The sequence below is a fragment of the Salmo salar genome, chromosome 15 (genome assembly GCF_965601325.2).
Source record: "Salmo salar chromosome 15, fSalSal1, whole genome shotgun sequence".
NCBI lineage: Eukaryota > Metazoa > Chordata > Actinopteri > Salmoniformes > Salmonidae > Salmo > Salmo salar.
This window is the reverse complement of record NC_138305.1, coordinates 5,953,579-5,980,124: the sequence shown is the minus strand read 5'-3', so window position 1 is coordinate 5,980,124 and position 26,546 is coordinate 5,953,579. Positions and strand designations below refer to the sequence as shown.

General features: G+C 42.7%; 2 protein-coding genes across 7 annotated transcripts in view; one reads left to right on the top strand and one right to left on the bottom strand.

The window, feature by feature from the left end:
- Nucleotides 1-267: 267 nt before the first annotated feature.
- Nucleotides 268-18,803, bottom strand: LOC106570869 (large ribosomal subunit protein uL1m-like). Its single transcript, XM_045695379.2, is given in 6 exon segments — nt 268-1,992; nt 2,998-3,022; nt 3,024-3,110; nt 3,243-3,314; nt 6,009-8,492; nt 18,730-18,803. Coding segments are annotated over 5 exon segments (411 nt in total). The 5' UTR covers nt 6,147-8,492; nt 18,730-18,803; the 3' UTR covers nt 268-1,903.
- The window catches only part of LOC106570868 (CCR4-NOT transcription complex subunit 6-like), a 26,167-nt gene continuing 17,805 nt past the window's right edge, over nt 18,185-26,546 (top strand). For 2 of the 6 annotated variants that reach the window (XM_014143436.3, XM_082961568.1), the window contains exons 1-3: nt 18,186-18,402; nt 18,753-19,007; nt 20,161-20,282. In XM_014143436.3, coding sequence (XP_013998911.1) covers nt 20,171-20,282 — 112 coding nt within the window. In that variant the 5' untranslated portion in view covers nt 18,186-18,402; nt 18,753-19,007; nt 20,161-20,170. Of the gene's footprint in view, nt 18,403-18,752; nt 19,008-20,160; nt 20,283-26,546 lie in introns of those variants that run through there. The other 4 variants (XM_014143438.3, XM_014143439.3, XM_045695378.2 and 1 more) reach the window with 3 other exon arrangements.

Below are 26,546 nucleotides of genomic sequence, written 5' to 3'. Positions count from 1 at the left end.
AATGTAACTGACTGACTTCAGCAGGTTGTCCTCTGACCAGTGATGTGAACAATATTTCCAGTTTATTTTTCTCAATATATCAAACTGTTTCTGCATATTTATTATTGATTTGGACACTTCAAAATGGTGTTTTGACATTTGTCTATTTATCAAAAGTTGTTGTCAACAGGAAGCAGCGACAGGATCATTTTCAAGTCATGTTTTATGAATATAAAATAGAACTTACAACATTAAATTGCCAATAGTATTCTACTTAAATCAGGTAAAAACTACTGAATTAGTCCTGAAACGTGCTGTGATTGATTTATACCAGAAATCATCTAAAAACAGGTTGGCTCTGCTTACGTAGAGTTTCTCCAACTCCATAACTGCTGGCATAAAAATGGTAAATTATGCACGACTATTGTATTGGCGATTCCCTAATGAACTGCCATTGGCACAGGAGAGATCTTTCCATAACACGTCCACAATAAATCAGCTTTCCAAACATTATTCTTTTTGAGTGAAGTTCCCATTTATTGCACATATAAAATAGCTCCAAAACACATATTCCTATAGAAAAAGGTGCAGAGAGATGCATTCTATAAGCTGTAACAACTGTATGTCCCCTCCTCTCACCTGTGCTAACTGTTCCTAGTCACCTGTGCTGCCCCCCCCACACACACGTGAACAGTGACCCATGACCCCAACATAGTGCCCTCTAGTGTCCAAAACAAGTAAACTGGCCAAAATGGCTCCTACAACTATGTTCTATGGCTACTACTAGTTCATTAATAATTACACCGTAGTTACTCTAGTATAGGTACATGTCATGTTACTAACAATGATGCGCTGGATAGTACTTGGATAATCTGACAGACATTAGTGAGGATTACACGTATGCTTTAACGTTGTGGTGATTATACTGTAGGTCATTCCGTAATGCCTTTATACTTACCGTTCCTACCCTAGTGATGACGGCGTTCCTACAGACTTACCGTTCCTACCCTAGTGAGGACAGCGTTCCTTCAGACTTACCGTTCCTACCCTAGTGATGACAGCGTTCCTTCAGACTTACCATTCCTACCCTAGTGATGACAGCGTTCCTTCAGACTTACCGTTCCTACCCTAGTGAGGACAGTGTTCCTTCAGACTTACCATTCCTACTCTAGTGATGACAGCATTCCTTCAGACTTACCATTCCTACCCTAGTGATGACAGCATTCCTACAGACTTACCGATCCTATCCTAGTGAGGACAGCGTTCCTACAGACTTACCATTCCTACCCTAGTGATGACAGCGTTCCTTCAGACTTACCATTCCTACCCTAGTGATGACAGCATTCCTAGACTTACCATTCCTACTCTAGTGAGGACAGCGTTCCTACAGACTTACCATTCCTACCCTAGTGAGGACAGCGTTCCTACAGACTTACCGTTCCTATCCTAGTGATGACAGCGTTCCTTCAGACTTACCATTCCTACCCTAGTGATGACAGCGTTCCTTCAGACTTACCGTTCCTACCCTAGTGAGGACAGCGTTCCTTCAGACTTACCGTTCCTACCCTAGTGAGGACAGCGTTCCTTCAGACTTACCATTCCTACCCTAGTGATGACAGCGTTCCTACAGACTTACCGTTCCTACCCTAGTGATGACAGCATTCCTTCAGACTTACTGTTCCTACCCTAGTGGACAGCGTTCCTTCAGACTTACCATTCCTACCCTAGTGAGGACAGTGTTCCTACAGACTTACCGTTCCTACCCTAGTGAGGACAGCGTTCCTTCAGACTTACCGTTCCTACCCTAGTGATGACAACGTTCCTTCAGACTTACCGTTCCTACCCTAGTGATGACAACGTTCCTTCAGACTTACCGTTCCTACTCTAGTGAGGACAGCGTTCCTTCAGACTTACCGTTCCTACTCTAGTGAGGACAGCGTTCCTTCTCCACTATATACTCATGGCCAGTCTGGAACAACTCCAGCATCTTGGGAATGTGGACTCCAACCGATCCTGAAACAGCCAGAGAGAAACATGGTTAGGTCATGAGTTCTCTTAACCAGGGTTCTCCTAACCAGGGTTCTAAACTAACGTTTTCCACTGGTGGCATTGCTACTACTAACTTATTCAGTTGGATGCACCAGCATATGATTTGGTTGCACACATTTTTTTTCTGACCCATGTCCCATACTGTACCTGTACTCCATCCAGAACCAGGCTAACAAATAAACTAGCCATCTTTTAAATTAGCATGCCCTCGCAGAGCTTGACAGTCAGGTAAATTTGCCAGCGGCACACCGGGCCAGTGCCAAATGAAAACTACTAGCCTATAATGAAGAGAATACTGGCCCGGGAAAGCGGATGATATGTGCATTATTGAAATGTTACCTGTAATTTGCGGGCTATAATAACCTAGCCTCCATATACAAATAATTACATTTTTACATTGATTGTTTGGAGGGAGAAAATAAAACATTTGCGCAATCTGAAAAAGGGTGTTATTGTTTTGGTCACTCTACAGTTTCCCGGTTTCAGAGTTTCCCAAATTCCCTCTCAAAAATCACACTTTTAAATTAGAAAAACGACAAATTTGATGCTTTAACTTTAAAAATGAAATCACAAGACCACTTTGCAGGTCTGGGAACAATTACTTGGCAGGTGTAGTTGCCCTTCCATTCAATTGCACACCTAGCAAGTAGACCATTGTGTTTGGCTAGTGGTGTTTTCGTACTGTACAATGTACCAGCTAGGCTACAAAAAAAATGCTGTGATCGATACAAATAATCAAGATAATCATTCTGCCAAGTAGACCTCGTTTTCAGTCAACTTTTAATTGGGAAGGTTTTTGGGGGAAGCCTTTAGAATGTTCCTTTAAACAGCACATGGGGGGGCCTCCTTTCAGGGTCAGGTTCCTCTCAAGGTTTTGTTCCTAGGGTTTTTTGGGGTGTCAAAAGCATTTTGACAAATGTACAAAGGACAATGTAAATTTGATTGATTGATAACGGGAGTGTTGCCCACCTCTCTTGTTCTTGGGGAACTTCAATGCGTAGTTTGTTCTTCAGAGGCAGTAATTTGGAGATGATGTCTAGTACTACTATGTAGAAGTCCACATCCACTTCATCATCCAAGATCTACAAAGAACAGAGAACACAGGAAATATGAACAAAAAGTTTGTGAGTGATTTGTGTGTGGAAGTGTGAGAGACAGAAACAGAAGGGGGAAAGATTGAATTTCCCTCAGAGAGAGAAACTTCTGACACTCACTCTCTGCACAAGGTCGGCTCCTCCCACAAACGCTGCTCCGTTCTCCTGGGCTACTTTGGCTTGATCAGGATTCTGACAAGAACAGACAGAAACCCAGTGTCCTTCATTTATATTTACAGGAAAGGAAGACCCAGAGTTATCTCTGCTGCAGATGATCAGTTCATTAGAGTTACCAGCCTCAGCAATTGCAGCCCAAATAAAGGCTTCACAGAGTTCAAGTAATAGACATCTCAACATTAACTGTTCAGAGGAGACTGTGTGAATCAGGCCTTCATGGTCAAATTGCTGCAAAGAAACTACTACTAAAGGACACCAATAAGAAGAAGAGACTTGCATGGGCTAAGAAACACAAGCAATAGACAGAGATTTTTGGTTCCAACCTCCGTATCTTTGTGAGACGCAGAGTAGGTGAACAGATGATCTCTGCATGGTTCCCACTGTGAAGGATGACGGTGGTGGTGTGATGGTGCTTTGCTGGTGTCACTGTCTGTGGTTTATTTAGAATTCAAGGCACACTTAACCAGCATGGCTACCACAGCAATACGTCATCCCATCTGGTTTGCACTTAGTGGGACTATCATTTGTTTTTCAACAGGACAATGACCCAAAACACACATCCAGGCTGTGTAAGGGCTATTTGACCAAGAAGGAGAGTGACGGAGTGCTGCATCAGATGACCTGGTCTCCACAATCACCCGACCTCAACCCAATTGAGATGGTTTGGGATGAGGTGGACCACAGAGTGAAGGAAAAGCAGCCAACAATCGCTCAGCATATGTGGAAACTCCTTCAATACGGTTGGAAAAGCATTCCAGGTGACTACCTCATGAAGATGGTTGAGAGAATGTCAAGAGTGTGTAAAGCTGTCATCAAGGTAAAGTGTGTCAACTTTGAAGAATCTCATATGAAATATATTTGGATTTGTTTAACACTTTTTTGGTTACTACATGATTCCATATGTGTTATTTCATAGTTTTGATGTCTTCACTACTTTTTATTTTTGTCCAAACTTTTGACTGGTACTGTACATCACTGCCAGTTCTAGTTGACATACAGATTATATACAGTGCATTCGGAAAGTATTCAGACCCCTTGACTAATATTTTATGTTACAGCCTTATTCATAAATTTAAAAAATCCTCAATCTACCCAATAATGACAAAGAAAAAAATTGTTGCAAATGTATAAATACAACAACAAAAAAACTGAAATATCACATTTACATAAGTATTCAAGCCCTTTACTCAGTACTTTGTTGAAGCACCTTTGGCAGTGATTACAGCCTCGAGTCTTCTTGGGTATAACGCTACAACATGTATTTGGGAGTTTCTCCCATTCTTCTCTGCAGATCCTCTCAAGCTGTCAGGTTAGATGGGGAGCGTCTAGCTGGGCCACTCAAGGACATTCAGAGACTTGACCATTCTACCATGTAGGCCTGATTGGTGGAGTGCTGCAGAGATGGTTGTCCTTCTGGAAGGTTCTCCCATCTCCACGGAAGAACTCTGGAGCTCTGTCAGTGACCTTTGGGTTCTTGGTCACCTCCCTAACCAAGGCCCTTCTCCCCCGATTGCTCAGTTTGGTCGGGCAGCCAGCTCTAGGAAGAGTCTTGGTGGTTCCAAACTTATTCCATTTAAGAATGATGGAGGCCACTGTGTTCTTGGGGACCTTCAATGCTGAATACATTTTTTGGTACCCTTCCCCAGATCTGTGCCTCGACACAATCCTGTCTCGGAGCTCTACGGACAATTCCTTCAACCTCATGTCTTGGTTTTTGCTCTGACATGCACTGTGAACTGTGGGACCTTATATAGACAGGTGTGTGTCTTTCCAAATCATGTCCAATCAATTGAATTTACCACAGATGGACTCTAATCAACTTGTAGAAACATCTCAAGAATGATCAATGGAAACAGGATGCATCTGAGCTCAATTTTGAGTCTCATACAAAGGGTCTGAATACTAGTGGTTAGAGCATTGGGCCATTCACCGAAAGGTTGCTGGATCAAATCCCCGAGCTGACAAGGTAAAAATCTGTTGTTCTGCCCCTGAACAAGGCTGTTAACCCACTGTTCCCCGGGTGCCAAAGACGTGGATGTCGATTAAGGCAGCCCCCAGCACCTCTGATTCATTGTGGTTGGGTTCAATGCGGAAGACATTTCAGTTGTACAGCTGACTAGGTATCCCCTTTTCCCCTTATGTAAATAAGGTATTTCAGTTTTTTTATTTTGCTAACATTTCTAAAAGCCTGTTTTTCGCTTTGTCATTATGGGGTATTGTGTGTAGATTGATGAGGGAAAAAAAGTTGATTTAATCATTTTTACATTTTTTTTGTCATTTAGCAGACGCTCTTATCCAGAGCGACTTACAGTAGTCAATACATACATTTCATTTCATGCATTTTGTTTTTGTACTGGCCCCCCGTGGGAATCGAACCCACAACCCTGGCGTTGCACACACCATGCTGGCGTTGCAAACACCATGCTCTACCAACCAACATAAGGCTGTAACGTAACAAAATGTGGAAAAAGTCATGAGGTCTGAATCATTTCCAAATGTACTGTATTTCCATGTATACATCACTACCAGATCAACAAGGGATTTCAATAGAATGACTGATTAACATGTAAATGACTTAGGGACTCGGTAAGGTCCATCAAGGAAGACATAACATAAATCAACTGAATAAATTAGCTATTGATGTAGGAAACTGCACAGGAGATTAAAAAAGACAAAGAATAAAGGTTACTGTTAAGTCAGATAACTTACCTCTGTAAAAACTGAAACTTTGTTGACATCTGTCTTGAACAAGTATGGTAAATAAACTGTGCTGACAAAGAGATCCACTTTTTTCTGGAAAAGATTCAAAACATGCATGTAAATATATTGCTGTGCTGCCTGCGACATCAAAGCCTACATAAAAAACAATATGTGGCAAGCAGATGAAGGAATCTGGATTTTACTCAACAACGTTTACCATCCTAGGACAACATGACAACAAAATGTGTGCATCCCAAATGGAACCGCTACCCCCATTGTGCACGATGTGCACCTTTTGGGCTCTGGTCAAACGCAGTGCATGTTAATAACATTTCAATATAAAGCCCTTTTTACATCAGCTGACGTCACAAAGTGCAATACAGAAACCCAGCGTAAAACCCTAAAACAGCAAGCAATGCAGAAGCACGGTGGCTTGGAAAAACTCCTTAGAAAGGCAGGAACCTAGGAAGAAATCTAGAGAGGAACCAGGCTCTGAGGAAATAGGGTGCCATTTCAGATGCAACTAATGTCTTCTTTAATCAACTACTAGATTGTTTCCTTCCTGTTCATGTTTTACCAAGATGACTGGACTCAATTCATTATGTATTTCATCACCATCTGCGATTACTAAATCCGTTTTTGGAATTTGAAGTTCATGATTTATTATTTTAGTGACCTTGATGGTATTTCAGCTATCCCTGAACGTGATTTAGCTTTGAGCCACTGTGAAGAGGTCTTATCCAATACAATTGTGGATAATCATGCTGCCTTTAAAAAACTAAGGGTTAAAGACAGATTGAATGCATTGGTGCACTCTGGAATTATCAGAAGTCATTCATAAAAAGAGATGGATGCTTGGGTCAAGGCCAGGAACACATGCTTAGGCCCCGACTGGCAAGCTTTTAAACAACTGAGGAATCATTGTGTAATTGGAACACGGCTAAAATTCAGGAAACTTCCTCCTCTCTGCCACAAGAAATTAATTCAGACCCTGGCCTCATTACAAAAAAAAATGCCATCATTGATGCATTTAATCACCATTTTATTTCAGCGGGTTCTCTCTTTGAAATAACAAAAGTATGGAAATCAGCTGTTGTGCTGCCGCTCCATAAGGATGGGGACAGTAGAGATCTTCATCATTATCACACCATTTCAAGGCCTCCTTGTCGAGCTCAGATTCTTGAATCCTTATTAAATGTACAAGTTTGCTCTTTTTTTTAATTAAAAATCAGAAAAATGTATTTAGAATGTAAACCAATCAGGGTTTAGGCCTGGGATCCAATCAGGTTTTAGGCCTGGGATCCAATCAGGGTTTAGGCCTGGGCATCCAATCAGGGTCTAGGCCTGAGCATCCAATCAGGGTTTTGGCCTGGGCATCCAATCAGAGTTTAGGCCTGGGCATCCAATCAGAGTTTAGGCCTGGGCATCCAATCAGAGTTTAGGCCTGGGCATCCAATCAGAGTTTAGGCCTGGGCATCCAATCAGAGTTTAGGCCTGGGCATCCAATCAGAGTTTAGGCCTGGGCATCCAATCAGGGTTTAGGCCTGGGAATAGCACTATAATAGCAATCACTTTAGTTGTTCATGATCTTGTCAATTCTTTAGACACGACAATGTGCTGCTTTGTTTGTGGACCTGTCAAAAGCTTTTCATATGGTTGATCAAGCTATTTAATTGAATAAGTTGTCCTCTATAGGTCTGAGCTCTGACACCTGCTCATGGTTATCTTAGTGACAGAACTCAGGCCACGGTGATTGATGGGGTTAAGTCCAGATACATAAAGGTGTAGCACAGGGGTTGAATGTAAAAGCCCTTCAATAAAGACCACATGGATAATTCAATAAATATATATATTTTTTTTTAAGAATTAAGACTTGCTAAAGTGCCTAAATTCAGCATTTTTACATGTTCCTCTGACTCCTAGAACGATTTTAATCACACTTAACCTGGAGACATTTTTGGGGTTTTCACAATCATTGTAAAGCCCTAGTTATTTTTCTGCTTTTCAAAAGTAATTAATGATTATTATTTAATTCATGTGATCAGTGATTCATTTACGTCTGTCCCTCATGTTCAGGTTCCCTCACGTTAAGGTCAACCCTGTTACGTCAACTTACCTCTTTAATACGGTGAAAACTTTTTGTGAGGCTTGCACTCAACAGTCAACCCTGTTACTTTATTTGGCAGTTATTAGTCATTTTGAGATGGGAAAACGTGTTAAGAAGTTACACTTCTCAAAAGGCACCGAATTGGTGGAAAATTGGTGAAAAATATATATGTAAATCATCATCAAAAAATGTTTTATGTTCAATCAGTCTATGATGCGAAAGGAGAATTTGGAAAGCATTCGATGAGGGTGTGTGTGGGTTTGTGATGACTTACTTCGTTGTGGCAGCATAGATCCTAACAGGGAGATGTCTGGGTGCAGTCTGAGAGACACTTCCGTATGTTGGACCACCAACCATCAGGAGATGTCTTTGGCATCCTGCTAAAACTAAGTGAATTGAAGCATAGCGAGTCAGTAAGTATCACAGCAGGACTTCACAGCAGTTCATTTGAATGCTGTTCGATTGCTTGAAGTATAGGTGCAATTTCACCACACAATCTGTAAAGCTTTAGCAAGTTAGATAAACATGGTACACATGAAATCAATCAAAAAGGCCTGCATAGTAGGTGAAAAAAACACATACAGGAATCTGCGTTCAAACAGGTAGCCTAATTCTGATATTTTTTCCACTAATGGGTTTTTGACCAATCACATCAGATCTTTTTCAGGGCTGATCTGATTGGTTAAAAGACCAATTAGTGAAAAGAAACATCAGATTAGGGCTGCCTGTCTAATCGCAGCCAGAGAGATAGTGATGTTACGTTTGATACCGGAGCTCCGAGGCATGCGTCGAAATGGCTAAGCAGTTTACTTCGATGCATCACTTTATCCGAAGCTTTGTTTGGTTGAACAACCACCCGATTGGTTTGGTACTGGTTTCAGGCAAAGATAATAATTTGCCACGAGTGTACACTGTTGATTAAAACCTCGAGTGATTAACCTATTTGGCATAATTGTCTGGAAAGCCTCAATGCTTCAGGATACTGTTTCCCCATCACTAGCCAGAGGAATAAACTGGGCCAACAATGGCTCTCCAGTAGGCGGTGTTTCTTTACATTAGCATGTGATGTTCAGAACTAGCATTCCCACCGAACACTTCCGGTGAATTTACTAAATTACTCACGATAAACGTTCACAAAAAACATACATTATTTTAAGAATTATAGATACAGAACTCCTTTATGCAATCGAGGTGTCCGATTTTAAAATAGCTTTTCGGTGAAAGCACATTTTGCAATATTCTGAGTAGATAGCCCGGCATCACAGGCTAGCTATTTTGACACCCACCAAGTTTGACCCTCACCAAAGTCAGATTTACTATAAGAAAAATTGTATTACCTTTGCTGTTCTTCGTCAGAATGCACTCCCAGGACTTCTACTTCAATAACAAATGTTGGTTTGGTTCAAAATAATCCATAGTTATATCCAAATAGCGGCGTTTTGTTCGTGCGTTCAAGACACTATCCAAGGGTGACGAAGGGTTACGCGCCCGACGCTTTTCGTGACAAAAAAATTCTAAATATTCCATTACCGTACTTCGAAGCATGTCAACCGCTGTTTAAAATCAATTTTTATGCTTATTTTTCTTGTAAAAAAGCGATAATATTCCGACCGGGAGTCGTAGTTTTTGTTCAAAGACGAAAGAATAAAAACATGGGGTCGCTTCGTGCACGCGCCTCCAGTCTCTGTTCTCTTATTGACCACTATCAAAATTAGCTAGTGTTTTTCAGCCAGGGCCTGCAAAGCCACCATTCAGCTTTTTGCCGCCTTCTGAGAGCCTATGGGAGCCGTAGGAAGTGTCACGTTACAGCAGAGATCCCCTGTTTTGGTTAGAGATGATCAAGAAGGCCAAGAAATGGTCAGAGAGGGCGCTTCCTGTTTGGAATCTTCTCAGGTTTTGGCCTGCCAAATGAGTTCTGTTATACTCACAGACACCATTCAAACAGTTTTAGAAACTTTGGAGTGTTTTCTATCCAAAGCTAATAATTATATGCATATTCTAGTTTCTGGGCAGGAGTAATAATCAGATTAAATCGGGTACGTTTTTTATCCGGCCGTGAAAATACTGCCCCCTATCCATAACAGGTTATTAATCGAAAATGCAATGGCTTATTTGCTACGTGTTGGTTATTTGATTAAATAGAAGTTGTGTAATAATTAGGTTGTTACAAGTGTACTGATTTAAGTAGGACTCAGGACATCCAGGAAACTTTGAGAAAAAAAAAAAAAAGTTATATCGGGGTTGCGCCTGTTCCCTCTCATTGGCTAGAAAGGTCCCACCTGATCTGGCCGCCTCCTGTCCGCCTTCCGTTCTTTAAGGAATGCATTTTCATTGTTAGAGGGGCCACTACAGTATCAGGTCAATATAAAAAGATAATCTGATGCAGCCCAAGAGTCAGACAAGCTGCGTTTACACAGGCAGATCAATTCTGAAGTGTCCCCCCCCCCCCCGCCCCCCACCGAATTGGTCTTTGACCAATCACATCAGATCTTTTTTACAGATCGGATTGGTCAAAAGACCAATTAGTGAAAAAAGATCCGAATTATGCTGCCTGAGTAACTGTAACACACAGACCAACATTGACACGGGACAGGTAAGCTTCGTTAAAAAGATAGCTAGCTAGAGAATTGCCTGGAAACCCGACGTTACATTGAATTGTACGACAGGCAGAAATGAGCATTTGAATCAGGAAAGTTTCCTCTAACGACCTCTACAAGCCAGAATGTTGAAAACAATTATATTTCAAAGTAGTGTACTGGTTGTCTGTGCGGTTGGTCCTTTTGGCGGGAGGAATGTGAGACAATATATCCACAGGAAAGTAGAATTACAAGAACTGTTTAAAGCACTGGTAGAGCGTTCAGATTTCAATCACCTGAAGCATGCGGAGATAAAAACAAGATAAAAACACATGCACACTTGCCGAGCTGGTGTTTACATGGTTCTGCACTTCATCAACAACTACGCAGAGGATAATCCAATAGTATTAGCAGGACGCCACCCAGGAAGCAACACTTTGGTGGAAAGCTGCTGCCATCCCATGTGACAAAAGCAGCGGTATGGCGTCTCTAAAGGAATCGATGACAACACTTGGTATGTAAAGCATAAACAACATTTTGATAATTTTTTAATTTCACCTTTATTTAACCAGGTAGGCTAGTTGAGAACAAGTTCTCATTTGCAACTGTGACCTGGCCAAGATAAAGCATAGCAATTTGACACATACAACAACACAGAGTTACACATGGAATATACAAAACATAGTCAATAATACAGTAGAACAAAAGAAAACAAAAAGTCTATATACAGCGAGTGCAAATGAGGTAAGATAAGGGAGGTAAGGCAATAAATAGGCCATGGTGGCGAAGTAATTACAATATAGCAATTAAACACTGGAATGGTAGATGTGCAGAAGATGAATGTGCAAGTAGAGATACTGGGGTGCAAAGGAGCAAAATAAATGAATAAATACAGTATGGGGATGAGGTAGGTAGATAGATGGGCTGTTTACAGATGGGCTATGTACAGGTGCAGTGATCTGTGAGCTGCTCTGACAGCTGGTGCTTGAAGTTAGTGAGGGAGATATGAGTCTCCAGCTTCAGAGATTTTTGCAGTTCGTTCCAGTCATTGGCAGCAGAGAACTGGAAGGAAAGACGACTAAAGGAGGAATTGGCTTTGGGGGTGACCAGTGAGATATACCTGCTGGAGCGCGTGCTACGAGTGGGTGCTGCTATGGTGACCAGTGAGCTGAGATAAGGTGGGGCTTTACCTAGCAGAGACTTGTAGATAACCTGTAGCCAGTGGGTTTGGCGACGAGTATGAAGCGAGGGCCAACCAACGAGAGTGTACAGGTCACAATGGTGGGTAGTGTATGGGGCTTTGGATACAAAACGGATGGCACTGTGATAGACTGCATCTAATTTGTTGAGTAGAGTGTTGGAGGCTATTTTATAGATGACATCACCGAAGTCGAGGATCGGTAGGATGGTCAGTTTTACGAGGGTATGTTTGGCAGCATGAGTGAAGGATGCTTTGTTGCGATAAAGGAAGCCGATTCTAGATTTAATTTTGGATTGGAGATGGTTGATGTGAGTCTGGAAGGAGAGTTTACAGTCTAACCAGACATCCAGGTATTTGTAGTTGTCCATGTATTCTAAGTCAGAGCCGTCCAGAGTAGTGATGCTGGATGGGCGAGAAGGTCCGGGCAGTGATCGATTGAATAGCATGCATTTAGTTTTACTTGAGTTTAAGAGCAGTTGGAGGCCACGCAAGGAGAGTTGTATGGCATTGAAGCTTGTCTGGAGGTTAGTTAACACAGTGTCCAAAGAGGGGCCAGAAGTATACAGAATGGTGTCATCTGCGTAGAGGTGGATCAGAGAATCACCAGCAGCAAGAGCAACATCATTGATGTATACAAAGAAGAGAGTCAGCCAGAGAATTGAACCCTGTGGCACACCCATAGAGACTGCCAGAGGTCCGGACAACAGGCCCTCCGATTTGACACACGGAACTCTATCAGAGAAGTAGTTGGTAAACCAGGTGAGGCAATCATTTGAGAAACCAAGAATGTCGAGTCTACCAATAAGAATGTGGTGATTGACAGAGTCGAAAGCCTTGGCCAGGTCGATGAATACGGCTGCACAGTAATGTCTCTTATCGATGGCGGTTATGATGTCGTTTAGGACTTTGAGCGTGGCTGAGGTGCACCCAATGACCAGCTCTGAAACCAGATATAACGGAGAAAGTACGGTGGGATTCGAAATGGTCGGTAATCTGTTTGTTAACTTGGCTTTCGAAGACCTTAGAAAGACAGGGTAGGATAGATATAGGTCTGTAGCAGTTTGGGTCTAGAGTGTCACCCCCTTTGAAGAGGGGGATGACCGCGGCAACTTTCCAATCTTCGGGAATCTCAGACGATATGAAATAGAGGTAGAACAGGCTAGTAATAGGGGTTGTAACAATTTCGGCAGAACATTTTAGAAAGAGAGGGTCCAGATTGTCTAGCCTGGCTGATTTGTATGGGTCCAGATTTTGCAGCTCTTTCAGAACATCAGCTATCTGGATTTGGGTGAAGGAGAAATGGTGGGGGCATCGGCGGGATGCTGTGGATGGTGCCGGGCAGTTGACCGGGGTAGGGGTAGCCAGGTGGAAAGCATGGCCAGCCGTAGAGAAATGCTTATTGAAATTCTCAATTATAGTGGATTTATCGGTGGTAACAGTGTTTCCTAGCCTCAGAGCAGTGGGCAGCTGGGAGGAGGTGCTCTTATTCTCCATGGACTTTACAGTGTCCCAGGACTTTTTTGAGTTAGTACTACAGGATGCAAATTTCTGTTTGAAAAAGCTAGCCTTAGCTTTTCTAACTGCCTGTGTATATTTGTTCCTAACTTCCCTGAAAAGTTGCATATCACGGGAGCTATTCGATGCCAATGCAGAACGCCACAGGATGTTTTTGTGCTGGTCAAGGGCAGACAGGTCTGGAGTCAACCAAGGACTATATCTATTCCTAGTTCTACATTTTTTGAGTGGGGCATGCTTATTTAAAGAATAGCCAGGCATCATCTAGTGATGGGATGAGGTCAATGTCATTCCAGGATACTCTGGCCAGGTCGATTAGAAAGGCCTGCTCGCATAAGTGTTTTAGGGAACGTTTGACAGTGATGAGGGGTGGTCGTTTGGTCGCAGACCCATTACGGATGCAGGCTATGAGGCAGTGATCGCTGAGATCTTGATTGAAAACAGCAGAGGTGTATTTGGAGGGCGAGTTAGTTAGGATGACATCTATGAGGGTGCCCGTGTTTACAGATTTGGGGTTGTACCTGGTAGGTTCATTGATCATTTGTGTGAGATTGAGGGCATCAAGCTTAGATTGTAGGATGGCCGGGGTGTTAAGCATGTCCCAGTTTAGGTCACCTAGTAGCACGAGCTCAAAAGATAGATGGGGGGCAATCAATTCACATATGGTATCGAGGGCACAGCTGGGGGCAGAGGGAGGTCTATAGCAAGCGGCAACAGTGAGAGACTTGTTTCTGGAAAGGTGAATTTTTAGAAGTAGAAGCTCGAATTGTTTGGGTACAGACTTGGATAGTAATACAGAACTCTGCAGGCTATATTTGCAGTAGATTGCAACACCGCCCCCTTTGGCAGTTCTATCTTGGCGGAAAATGTTATAGTTAGCAATGGAGATTTCAGGGATTTTGGTGGTTTTCCTAAGCCAGGATTCAGACACGGCTAAGACATCCGGGTTGGCAGAGTGTGCTAAAGCAGTGAGTAAAACAAACTTAGGGAGTAGGCTTCTAATGTTAACATGCATGAAACCAAGGCTTTTACTGTAACATAAGTCAACAAATGAGAGCACCTGGGGAGTGGGAGTGGAGCTAGGCACTGCAGGACCTGGATTAACCTCCACATCACCAGAGGAACAGAGGAGAAGTAGGATAAGGGTACGGCTAAAGACTAAATGAACTTGCCGTCTAGCACGTTCGGAACAGAGAGTACAAGAAGCAGGTTTCTTTCTCTTCGCATATCTTTCAAATATTTTCCTAAACCTCAAATTCGAAATACTCTCCTGCAACCTGCCTCACCCAATGTGGCGTGGGTCTGTTTTTTCCCCTAAAGTATTTCTATTTACTTCAGATCTGGAATCCCTCAACTGAAGCTAGCCAGCTAACTACCTACAAGCTATCAGTCAGCAAACCATTGCTAGCAAACCAAACCATCAGCTAACCTTTAGCTCGGAAAGCTCTCGCCAGTTCGAACAACGTGACTCAAACCAGAGCATAATTTAATTTACCTCCAACATGATTGGCACTAGTTTTATTCAGCTCACATTTTTTCTGTTACTTCCTGTTTAACAGCTTTGATTCTCTAGAGCCTGGTGTCGTCGCCAAGGACCGTTTGGACTCAGTCGGGACCAGGTTTCAGCTGCTACGCAATGCTGACATCCTTCCTCCCATAGATGGTCTGCCTGTTCAAGCACCACCTGGACTGGACACAGCTAGACAAACGTATATTTTTGAGAAGATCAGGGAGTTTTGCGACGAAGAGGCTAAGGATATCACATGCCCTGCACCAAAGTCAAGGGCAGGACATTAACAGGCTCTCCAAATTCGTCGAACTACACTGGCTCTGGCGCTCGGATGTGGCAGGCTTTCAAACCTTTACAGACTACAAAGGGACGCACAGCCACGAGCTGCCCAGTGACACAAGCCAACCAGACGAGCTAAACTACTTCTATGCTCGCTTCGAGGCAAGTAACACTGAAACATGCATGAGAGCATCAGCTGTTCCAGACGATTGTGTGATCACGCTCTCCATAGCCGATGTGAGTAAAACCTTTAAACAACATTCACAAGGCCGCAGAGCCTGACGGATTACCAGGACTTGCACTCCGAGCATGCGCTGACCAACTAACAAGTGTCTTCACTGACATTTTCAACCTGTCCCTGACTGAGTCTTTATTATCAACATGTTTCAAGCAGACCACCATAGTCCCTGTGCCCAAGAGCACTAAGGTAAGCTGCCTAAATCACTACCCACCCATAGCACTCACGTCTGTAGCATGAAGTGCTTTGAAAGGCTGGTCATGGCTCACAACACCACTGTCCCAGAAACTCTAGACCCACTCCAATTTGCATACCTCCCCAACAGATCCACAGATGATGCAATCTCTAACACTACCCTTTCCCACCTGGATAAAAGGAACACCTATGTGAGAACGCTATTCATTGACTACAGCTCAGCGTTCAACACCGTAGTGCCCTCAAAGCTCATCACTGAGCTAAAGAGCCTGGGACTAAACGCCTCCCTCTGCAACTGGATCCTGGACTTCCTGACGGGCCGCCCCCAGGTGGTAAGGGTTAGTAACAACACATCCGCCACGCTGATCCTCAACACGGGGGCCCATTAGGGGTGCGTGCTCAGTCCCCTCCTGTACTCCCTGTTCACTTATGACCACATGGCCAGGCATGACTCCAACACCATCATTAAGTTTGCCGACAACGATGACACAGCCTGTAGTAGAGGTCGACCGATTAATCGGAATGGCCGATTAATTAGGGCCGATTTCAAGTTTTCATAACAATCAGTAATCGGCATTTTTGGACACCGATCATGGCCGATTACATTGCACTCCACGAGGAGACTGCGTGGCAGGCTGACTACCTGTTATGCGAGTGCAGCAAGGAGCCAAGGTAAGGTGCTAGCTTATCTAGCGTATCTTATAAAAAACAATCAATCTTAACATAATCTCTAGTTAACTACACGTTTGATGATATTACTAGTTTATCTAGCGTGTCCTGCGTTGCATATAATCGATGCGGTGCCAGTTAATTTATCATTGAATCACAGCCTATTTCGCCAAACGGGTGATTTAACAAGCGCATTTGCGAAAAAAGCACTGTCGTTGCACCAATGTGCACCTAACCATAAACATCAACGCCTTTCTTAAAATCAATACACAAGTATATATTTTTAAACCTGCATATTTAGTTAATATTGCCTGCTAACATTAATTTATTTTAACTAGGGAAATTGTGTCACTTCTCTTGCATTCTGTGCAACAGAGTCAGGGTATATGCAGCAGTTTGGCCCGCCTGGCTCGTTGCGAACTGTGTGAAGACCATTTCTTCCTAACAAAGACAGCCAACTTCGCCAAATGGGGGATGATTTAACAGAAGCGCATTTGCGAAAAAAGCACAATCGTTGCACGAATGTACCTAACCATAAACATCAATGCCTTTCTTAAAATCAATACACAGAAGTATATATATTTTTAAACCTGCATATTTAGTTAAAAGAAATCCAGGTTGGCAGGCAATATTAAACTAGGGAAATTGTGTCACTTCTCTTGCGTTCATTGCACACAGAGTCAGAGTATATGCAACATTTTGGGCCGCCTGGCTCGTTGCGAACTAATTTGCCAGAATTTTACGTAATTATGACATAACATTGAAGGTTGTGCAATGTAACAGGAATATTTAGACTTATGGATGCCACCCGTTAGATAAAATACGGAATAGTTCCGTATTTCACTGAAAGAATAAACGTTTTGTTTTCGAAATGATAGTTTCCGGATTTGACCATATTAATGACCTAAGGCTCGTATTTCTGTGTGTTATTATATTATAATTACGTCTATGATTTGATAGCGCAGTCTGAGCGGTGGTAGGCAGCAGCAGGCTCGTAAAGCATTCATTCAAACAGCCCTTTCCTGCGTTTGCCAGCAGCTCTTTGCTGTACTTCAAGCATTGCGCTGTTTATGACTTCAAGCCTAACAACTCCTAAGATTAGGCTGGCAATACTAAAGTACCTATTAGAACATCCAATAGTCAAAAGGTATATGAAATACAAATGGTATAGAGAGAAATAGTCATATAATAACTACAACCTAAAACTTCTTACCTGGGAATATTGAAGACTCATGTTAAAAGGAACCACCAGCTTTCATATGTTCTCATGTTCTGAGCAAGGAACTTAAACGTTAGCTTTTTTACATGGCACATATTGCACTTTTACTTTCTTCTCCAACACTTTGTTTTTGCATTATTTAAACCAAATTGAACTTGTTTCATTATTTGAGACTAAATTGATTTTATTGATGTATTATATTAAGTTAAAATAAGTGTTCATTGTTCATTCAGTATTGTTGTAATTGTCATTATTACAAATATATAATACAAACCGATACCGATTAATCGGTAACGGCGTTGAAAAATCATAATCGGTCGACCTACAGAGGGTAGTGCGTACGGCCCAGTACATCATTGGGGCCAGGCTTCCTGCCACCCAGGACCTCTATACCAGGCAGTGTCAGAGGAAGGCCCTAAAAATTGTCAAAGACTCCAGCCACCCCAGTCATAGTAATCCTCAAAGTAATCATGTCGTTTTTCAAAAGTATCTAATCTGATTACAATATTTTTGCTGGTAATCTAACCCTGGTAGTAAGTAAGGGCTCCCGAGTTGCGCAGCAGTCTAAGTCACTGCATCGCAGTGCTAGAGGCGTCACTACAGACCTGGTTCGATTCCAGGCTGTATCACATCCGGCCTTGATTGGGAGTCCAATTGAGCAGCGCACAATTGGCCTAGCGTCGTCCGGGTTAGGGCTTGGCCTTCATTGTAAATAAGAAGTTGTTCTTAACTGACTTGCCTAGTTAAATAATACACTTTTTTTGAAGGAGTTGAAAAGTTGCTAATTAGCTAAAATTGTCTGTGATGAGATTTAAACTCGCAACCTTTGGGTTGCTAGACGTTCTTGTTATACGCACGACTTTAGTTTTTGCCTTAAGTAACCACCAGTCTTATGTAAGTAACCATGCCAAACGTAACATATCACACTCATTTAAGTATCCTATTTTACTTCTAGTGTAAGAGACCACGCTGAGTTATTGAACTCTACTAGCTAGCATCAGTAATTAGAACATTAGCTTGCTAGCTACATGAGTGGCACTGGCAAAAGGCTGCTAGCTAGCTACATTTGCTAACGTTAGCTACTGGCCCGAGTTGGTCTGAGTCGACAGCTAAGTACAGTATGCAACATAAATGCATTGGCTATGTATCATCATGTGGACAGTTTATTCTAAACCTTGAACTGCAATTGAATTTAAGATAATACTCATTTGTAGAACTGACCTTTTTCAATCCTCTTCGTGCAGGTTGCCATGTTTAAATCGCACCAGTGACTTACCTACTACGTTAAATTCGTCACGTCTAGAAACAACGCAGGCAACTTTGCTGCTGGTTTGGGCACACTGATGGGGCAGACGGTACGAGCGGAAGCCATGTTTGTTGTTCTTCCATCCGCCACTTCGGAGTTCGGTACGTTCAGGGTCTGAACGTTCAAGGAACTCCCGTCTGCATGTCTTTAACAATATCGCCACTAAATATTCTCTACCACCCCCCGAATGCAGGTAATACATGTTTTATTGTTCATAGTTGCAGTGACAATTTGTATCGACGAATATGTGTCTCTTCGTATTCTCCCGTCCGTTTTACCTCACCTCTTCCCAAGGTCCAAGTACCAGAGCTAGCTAGCTTGTTAGCGCAGGATAGGGTGTGCTCTCAGGCCGCCTGTCAAATTACTCAAGACCCATGCTTCAGCCTTTGGTATATTTACTTTAGAAAGTAACGGGACAACACGTTACGTTGTGTGTTCAAGTTATTACAACTGCTGAGATGTATTTGTAGCTAGGTGCTGTTGTTGCTCAAGTACAAATGTGTCATGCATGCCATTGAATGGTTTTGACAGCCATTGAATGGTTTTGACAGCTGGCAAGTAAACTTCTCTTGCAAAGCAGGCCTGGTGTTGTTGCATAGCTGTTTAGACTTTTGACATTTAGCAATACTGTCAGATAACAAATCAACACGCAATTGTCACTGCGTTTACAATCATCGGTAGTTGAATAATTGAAAATGAGCTATGTAACGTTATTGAAATGTAGCTAGGTTGCTAAAGTGTTGTAGTTACTGTGTCATTATCAAAGACACAAATTGGCTGTGTAAGCAGCTGTCAATGGACCTCGAAAAGATATTCTCGGATGACAGCCGGTGTTTATTTCTTAAACCCGGTAACCAGCCAAGGAACGAACCCTATTGAATCCCTATTCATACTGTGGTGGTGGTGTTGTTGCCACTATCACTGGTACAGAACGTGTGGCCGACTTGTGTTTAGACAGATAAACAGATTATGTAACTACTAAGCCAGCTCCAAACGTCTTCCCTGATAGCTACACTTCAACTTTGACATTCTAAGTATCTGTGTTACTAATTCTTACTTCCTCTGTAGCTTGCAAGCTTTGAAATGCCTTTCCCATGTCACTGACACCAGAATGCTTTCTCAGTGAGACATCTGCACAATATAACTAAAATATCAATGTGGATTCCCCCCCCCCCCCCCACACAATTAAATATATTAAAGATGGACACCTCCTACAGACAGGAGGCACCCCAGGAGACCATGTGTAATTCAAACCCTGGTGAATCAACATGTCTTGTGTAATAATCTGGCTTGTTGGTGTGTGTCTACTAGGCATTTGACCTGGCTCGTTGGTGTGTGTTCCTCAGATTAACAGGTATGCCAAAGGAAAAATATGATTCCCCGGATCCTCGCCGATTATACACCATCATGTCAGCCGAGGAGGCAGCCAACGGGAAGAAGTCACACTGGGCCGAGCTGGAGATATCAGGTCAGTCAGTCACAGTCAGTCAGTTAGCTGGAGATATCAGGTCAGTCAGTTAGCTGGAGATATCAGGTCAGTCAGTTAGCTGGAGATATCAGGTCAGTTAGTTAGCTGGAGATATCAGGTTAGTTAGTTAGCTGGAGATATCAGGTCAGTCGGTTAGTTAGCTGGAGATATCAGGTCAGTCGGTTAGTTAGCTGGAGATATCAGGTCAGTCGGTCAGTTAGCTGGAGATATCAGGTCAGTCGGTCAGTTAGCTGGAGATATCAGGTCAGTCGGTCAGTTAGCTGGAGATATCAGGTCAGTTTGGCAGTCAGTTATTTAGCTGGAGATATCAGGTTATTCAATTAGCCAGACAGTCAGTCAGTGAAAGACAATTAAAAAATTAAAATTAAAAATTAAAAAGCGAATAAAATGCACATCTGTCCTATGAAGTATGGATGGGCACGAGTACTCGAAATGACGTCAAAACTCCATCTTTAACAGAGGTAATAAAAGCTATTTGGTCAATTTTGTCTTGAAGAAAACATTCATTTGCTTTGACTCTAGTGTTTCGTTTGTACATGTGCCTTTGTGGGACAAAACAAAAAATAAACAAAGCTAAGCATCACAGTTGTTATAAAAAAATATTTGGTTCTGCTCCCTAAATTCTCTTTCCCCTCTGTGTGTGTCTCACTCACTTAATTGCATTCTGACCGCTCCTTCTACACATACAGTGGCTTGTGAAAGTATTCACCCCCTTGGCATTTTTCCTATTTTGTTGCCTTACAACCTGGAATTAAAATGTATTTTTTGGTGGGGTTTGTATCATTTGATTTACACAACATGCCTACCACTTTGAAGTTGCAAAATATTTTTTTATTGTGAAACAAACAAGAAATGATACAAAAAAACTGAACTTGAGCGTGCATAACTATTCACCCCCCCAAAGTCAACACTTTGTAGAGCCACCTTTTGCAGCAACTACAGCTGCAAGTCTGTTGGGGTATGTCTCTATAAGCTTGGCACATCTAGCCACTGGGATTTTTCACCATTCTTCAAGGCAAAACTGCTCCAGCTCCTTCAAGTTGGAAGAGTTCCGCTGGTGTACAGCAATCTTTAAGTCATACCACAGATTCTCAATTGGATTGTGGTCTTGGCTCAATCCCATTCCAATACATTTAAATGTTTCCCCTTAAACCACTCGAGTGTTACTTTAGCAGTATGTTTAGGGTCATTGTCCTGCTGGAAGGTGAACCTCTGTCCCAGTCTCAAATCTCTGGAAGACTGAAACAGATTTCCCTCAAGAATTTCCCTGTATTTAGCGCCATCCATCATTCCTTCAATTCTGACCAGTTTCCCAGTCCCTGCCAATGGAAAAACATCCCCACAGCATGATGCTGCCACCACCATGCTTCACTGTGGGGATGGTGTTCTCGGGTTGATGAGAGGTGTTGGGTTTGGCCAGACATAGCACTTTCCTTAATAGCCAAAAAGCTACATTTCTGTCTCATCTGACCAGAGTACCTTTTTCCATAAGTTTGGGGAGTCTCCCACATGCCTTTTGGTGAACACCAAACGTGTTTGCTTATTTTGTTCTTTAAGCAATGGCTTTTTTTCTGGCCACGCTTATGTAAAACCCAGCTCTGTGGAGTGTATGGCTTAATGTGGTCTTATGGACAGATACTCCAATCTCCACTGTAGAGCTTTGCAGCTCCTTCAGGGTTATCTTTGGTCTCTGTTGCCTCTCCGATTAATGCCATCCTTGACTGGTGTGTGAGTTTTGGTGGGCGGCCCTCTCTTGGCAGGTTTGTTGTCGTCCCATATTCTTTCCATTTTTTAATAATGGATTTAATGGAGCTCCGTGGGATGTTCAAATTTTGGGATATTTTTTTTATAACCCAGGGATATTTTTTTTATAACCCAACCATGATCTGTACTTCTCCACAACTTTGTCCCTGACCTGTTTGGAGAACTCCTTGGTCTTCATGGTGCTGCTTGCTTGGTCGTGCCCCTTGCTTAGTGGTGTTGCAGACTCTGGGGCCTTTCAGAACAGGTGTGTGTATATATACTGAGATCATGTGACACTTGCACACAGGTGGACTTTATTTAACTAATTATGTGACTTCTGAAGGTAATTGGTTGCCCCAGATCTTATTTAGGGGTTTCATAGCAAAGGAGGTGAATACATATGCACACACCACTTTTCTGTTTTACAGTTTTTGAAACAAGTTCTTTTTTTCAATTCACTTCACCAATTTTGACTATTTTGTCTGTCCATTACGTGAAATCCAAATAATAATCTATTTAAATTACAGGTTGACCTGCAACAAAATAGGAAAAACGCCAAGGAGCATGAATACTTTTTGCAAGGCACTGTGCGTGCTAAGTGCGCATACAGATATAAATGCTAATAAAACGTATTTAACTGAAGGGATACACAAGCTACATTCCTTGCCGAATCAAATTTTATTGCTCACACACACATATTTAGCAGATGTTATTGCGGGTGTAGCGAAATGCTTGTGTTCCGAGATCCAACACTGCACTAGTATCTAACAATTCACAACAATACACAAATCCAAAAAGTTAAAGAATGGAATTAAGAAATATATAAATATTTGGACGAGCAATGTCGGAGTGGCATTGACTAAAATACACTAGAATACAGAATATACATATGAGATGAGTAAAGCAGTATGTAAACATTATTAAAGTGGCCAGTGATTCCATGTCTATGTATATTGGGCAGCAGCCTCTAAGTTGCAGTGTTGAGTAACTGGGTGGTAGCCGGCTATTGATTGATTGCTATTTTACAGTCTGATGGCCTTTTAGATCGAAGCTGTTCTTCAGTCTCTCTGTCCCAGCTTTGATGCACCTGTACTGACCTCGCCTTCTGGACATCGGGTGCTGTAGGTTTCCTGGAGAGCCCTGCGGTTGCGGGCAGTGCAGTTGCCGTACCAGGCGGCGAAACAGCCCGACAGGATGCTCTCAATTGTGCATCTCTAAAAGTTTGTGAGGGTCTTTGGTGCCAAGCAAAATTTCTACAGCCTCCTGATGTTGAAGAGGCACTGTTGTGCCTTCTTCATAACACTGTCTGTGTGGATGGACCATTTCAGAACTTGAAGCTTTCCACCTTCTCCGCTGCGGTCCCATCGATGTGGATAGGGGTGCTCCCTCTGCTGTTTCCTGAAGTCCACGGTCAGCTCTTTCGTTTTGTTGACATTGAGGGAGAGGTTATTTTCCTGGCACCCCTCCGCCAAGGCCTTCACCTCCTCCCTGTAGTCTGTCTCATCATTGTTGGTAATGAGGCCTACTACTGTTGTGTCGTCTGCAAACTTGATGATTGAGTTGGAGGCGTGCGTGGCCACTCAGTCATGGGTGAACAGGGACTACAGGAGGGGGCTGAGCACACACCCTTGTAGGGCCCCAGGTGTTGTTTTCTACCTTTCCCACCTGGGGGGCGGCCCGTCAGGAAGTCCAGGACCCAGTTGCACAGGGCGTGGTTCAGACCTAGGACACAGTACTTAATGATGAGCTTTGAGGGTACTATGGTGTTGAAGGCTGAGCTATGGTCAATGAACAGCAGGTATGGACTAAGGTATTCCTCTTGTCCAGATATGATGGGGCAGTGCGATGGCGATTGCATCGTCTGTGGATCTATTGGGGTAGTAAGCAAATTGAAGTGGGTCTGGGGTGTCAAGTAAGATTGAGGTGATCCGATCATTAACTTACCTCTCAAACCACTTCATGATGACAGAAGTGAGTGTTAGGGGGCGATAGACATTTAGTTCAGTTACCTTTTGCTTTCTTGGGAACAGGAACAATGGTGGACATCTTGAAGCAAGTGGGGACAGCGGACTGGGATAGGGAGAGAATGAATATGTCCGTGAACACTCCAGCCAGCTGGTCTACGCATGCTCTGAGGACGCGGCTAAGGATGCCGTCTGGGCCGGCAGCCTTGCGAGGGTTAACAAGCTTAAATGTCTTACTCATGTCAGCCACGGAGAACGAGAACCCACAGTCCTTGGGAGCGGGCTGCGTCGATGGCACTGTGTTATCCTCAAAGCAGGCGAAGAAAGTGTTTAGCTTGTTTGGAAGCGAGACGTCGATGTCCACGATGTGGCTGGTTTTCCCATTGTAATCTGTGATTGTCTGTAGACCCTGCCACATACATTTCTCATGTCTGATCTCTTGCGACTCCACTTTGTCTCTGTACTGACTTTTTTCCTGTTTTGATTGTCTTACGGAGGAAATAACTACACTGTTTGTATTCAATCATATTCCCAGTCACCTTGCCGTGTTTAAATGCGGTGGTTTGCGTTTTCAGTTTTCCACGACGCTGCCATCTATCCACTGTTTCTGGTTTGGGAAGGTTTTAATAGTCACCATGGGAACAACATCCCCTATACACTTCCTGATGAACTCAGACACCGTGTCCGTGTAAGCGCCAATGTTATTCTCAGAGGCTACCCAGAATATACAGTAGCCAAATACATTTAACTCAGTTTTTCACAATTCCTGACATTTAATCCTAGTAAAAATTCCCTGTCTTACGTCAGTTGGGATCACCACTTTTTATTTTAAGAAGGTGAAATGTCAGAATAATAGTAGGAAGAATGATTTATTTCAGCTTTTATTTATTTTGTCACATTCCTAGTGGGTCAGAAGTTTACATGCACGTATTTGGTAGCATTGCCTTTAAATTGTTTAACTTGGGTTAAATGTTTCAGGTAGCCTTCCACAAGCTTCCCACAATAAGTTGGGTGAATTTTGGCCCATTCCTCCTGACAGAGCTGGTGTAACTAAGTCAGGTTTGTAGGCCTCCTTGCTCGCGCATGCTTTTTCAGTTCTGCCCACACATTTTCTATAGGATTGAGGTCGGGGCTTTGATGGCCACTCCAATATATTGACTTTGTTGTCCTTTAGCCATTTTGCCACAACTTTGGAAGTGTGCTTGGGGTCATTGTCATTGTCCATTTGGAAGACCCATTTGTGACCAGGCTTTAACTTCCTGACTGATGTCTTGAGATGTTGCTTCAATATATCCACATAATTTCCCTACCACATGATGCCATCTATTTTGTGAAGTGCACCAGTCCCTCCTGCAGCAAAGCACCCCCACAACATGATGCTGCCACCCCAGTGCTTCACGGTTGGGATGGTTTTCTTCAGCTTGCAAGCCTCCCCCTTTTTCCTCCAAACACAACAATGGTCATTATGGCCAAACAGTTCTATTTGTGTTTCATCAGACCAGAGGACATTTCTCCAAAAAGTACAATCTTTGTCCCCATGTGCAGTTGCAAACCGCAGTCTGGCTTTTTTATGGCGGTTTTTGAGCAGTGGCTTCTTCCTTGCTGAGTGGCCTTTCAGGTTATGTCGATATAGGACTCGTTTTACTGTGCATATAGATACTTTTGTACCTGTTTCCTCCAGCATCTTCACAAGGTCCTTTGCTGCTGTTCTGGGATTGATTTGCACTTTTTGCACCAAAGTACATTCATCTCTAGGAGACAGAACTTCCTGAGCGGTATGATGGCAACCTGGTCCCATGGTGTTTATACTTGCGTACTATTGTTTGTACAGATGAACGTGGTACCTTCACTTGTTTGCTCCCAAGGATGAACCAAACTTGGGAGGTCTACAATTTTTTTTTCTGAGGTCTTGGCTGATTTCTTTTAATTTTCCCATGATGTCAAGCAAAGAGGCACTGAGTTTGAAGGTAGGCCTTGAAATACATCCACAGGTTCACCTCCAATTGACTCGAATTATGTCAATTAGTCTATCAGAAGCCTCTAAAGCCATGACATCATTTTCTGGAATTTTCCAAGCTGTTTAAAGGCACAGTCAACTTAGTGTATGTAAACTTCTGACCCACAGGAATTGTGATACAGTGAAATAATCTGTCTGTAAACAATTGTTGGAAAAATTACTTGTGTCATGCATTTTTACATTTACATTTTAGTAATTTAGCAGACACTCTTATCCAGAGCGACTTACAGTAGTGAATACATACATACATTTCATTTTTTTTTGTACTGGCCTTCCCTTCCACAGGGAAGGCGTAAAAGTGCACAAAGTAGATGTTCTAACCAACTTGCCAAAACTATAGTTTGTCAACAAGAAATTTGTGGAGTGGTTGAAAAACAAGTTTTAATGACTCCAACCTAAGTGTATGTAAACTTCTGACTTCAACCTGACCTTTTCCACTTTTTTATTATTTTTATTCTAAAATTGATTGATTAGCAAAGTGGATGGGGCACAGCAAAAACTGGATGGAGAGCGTTGCTG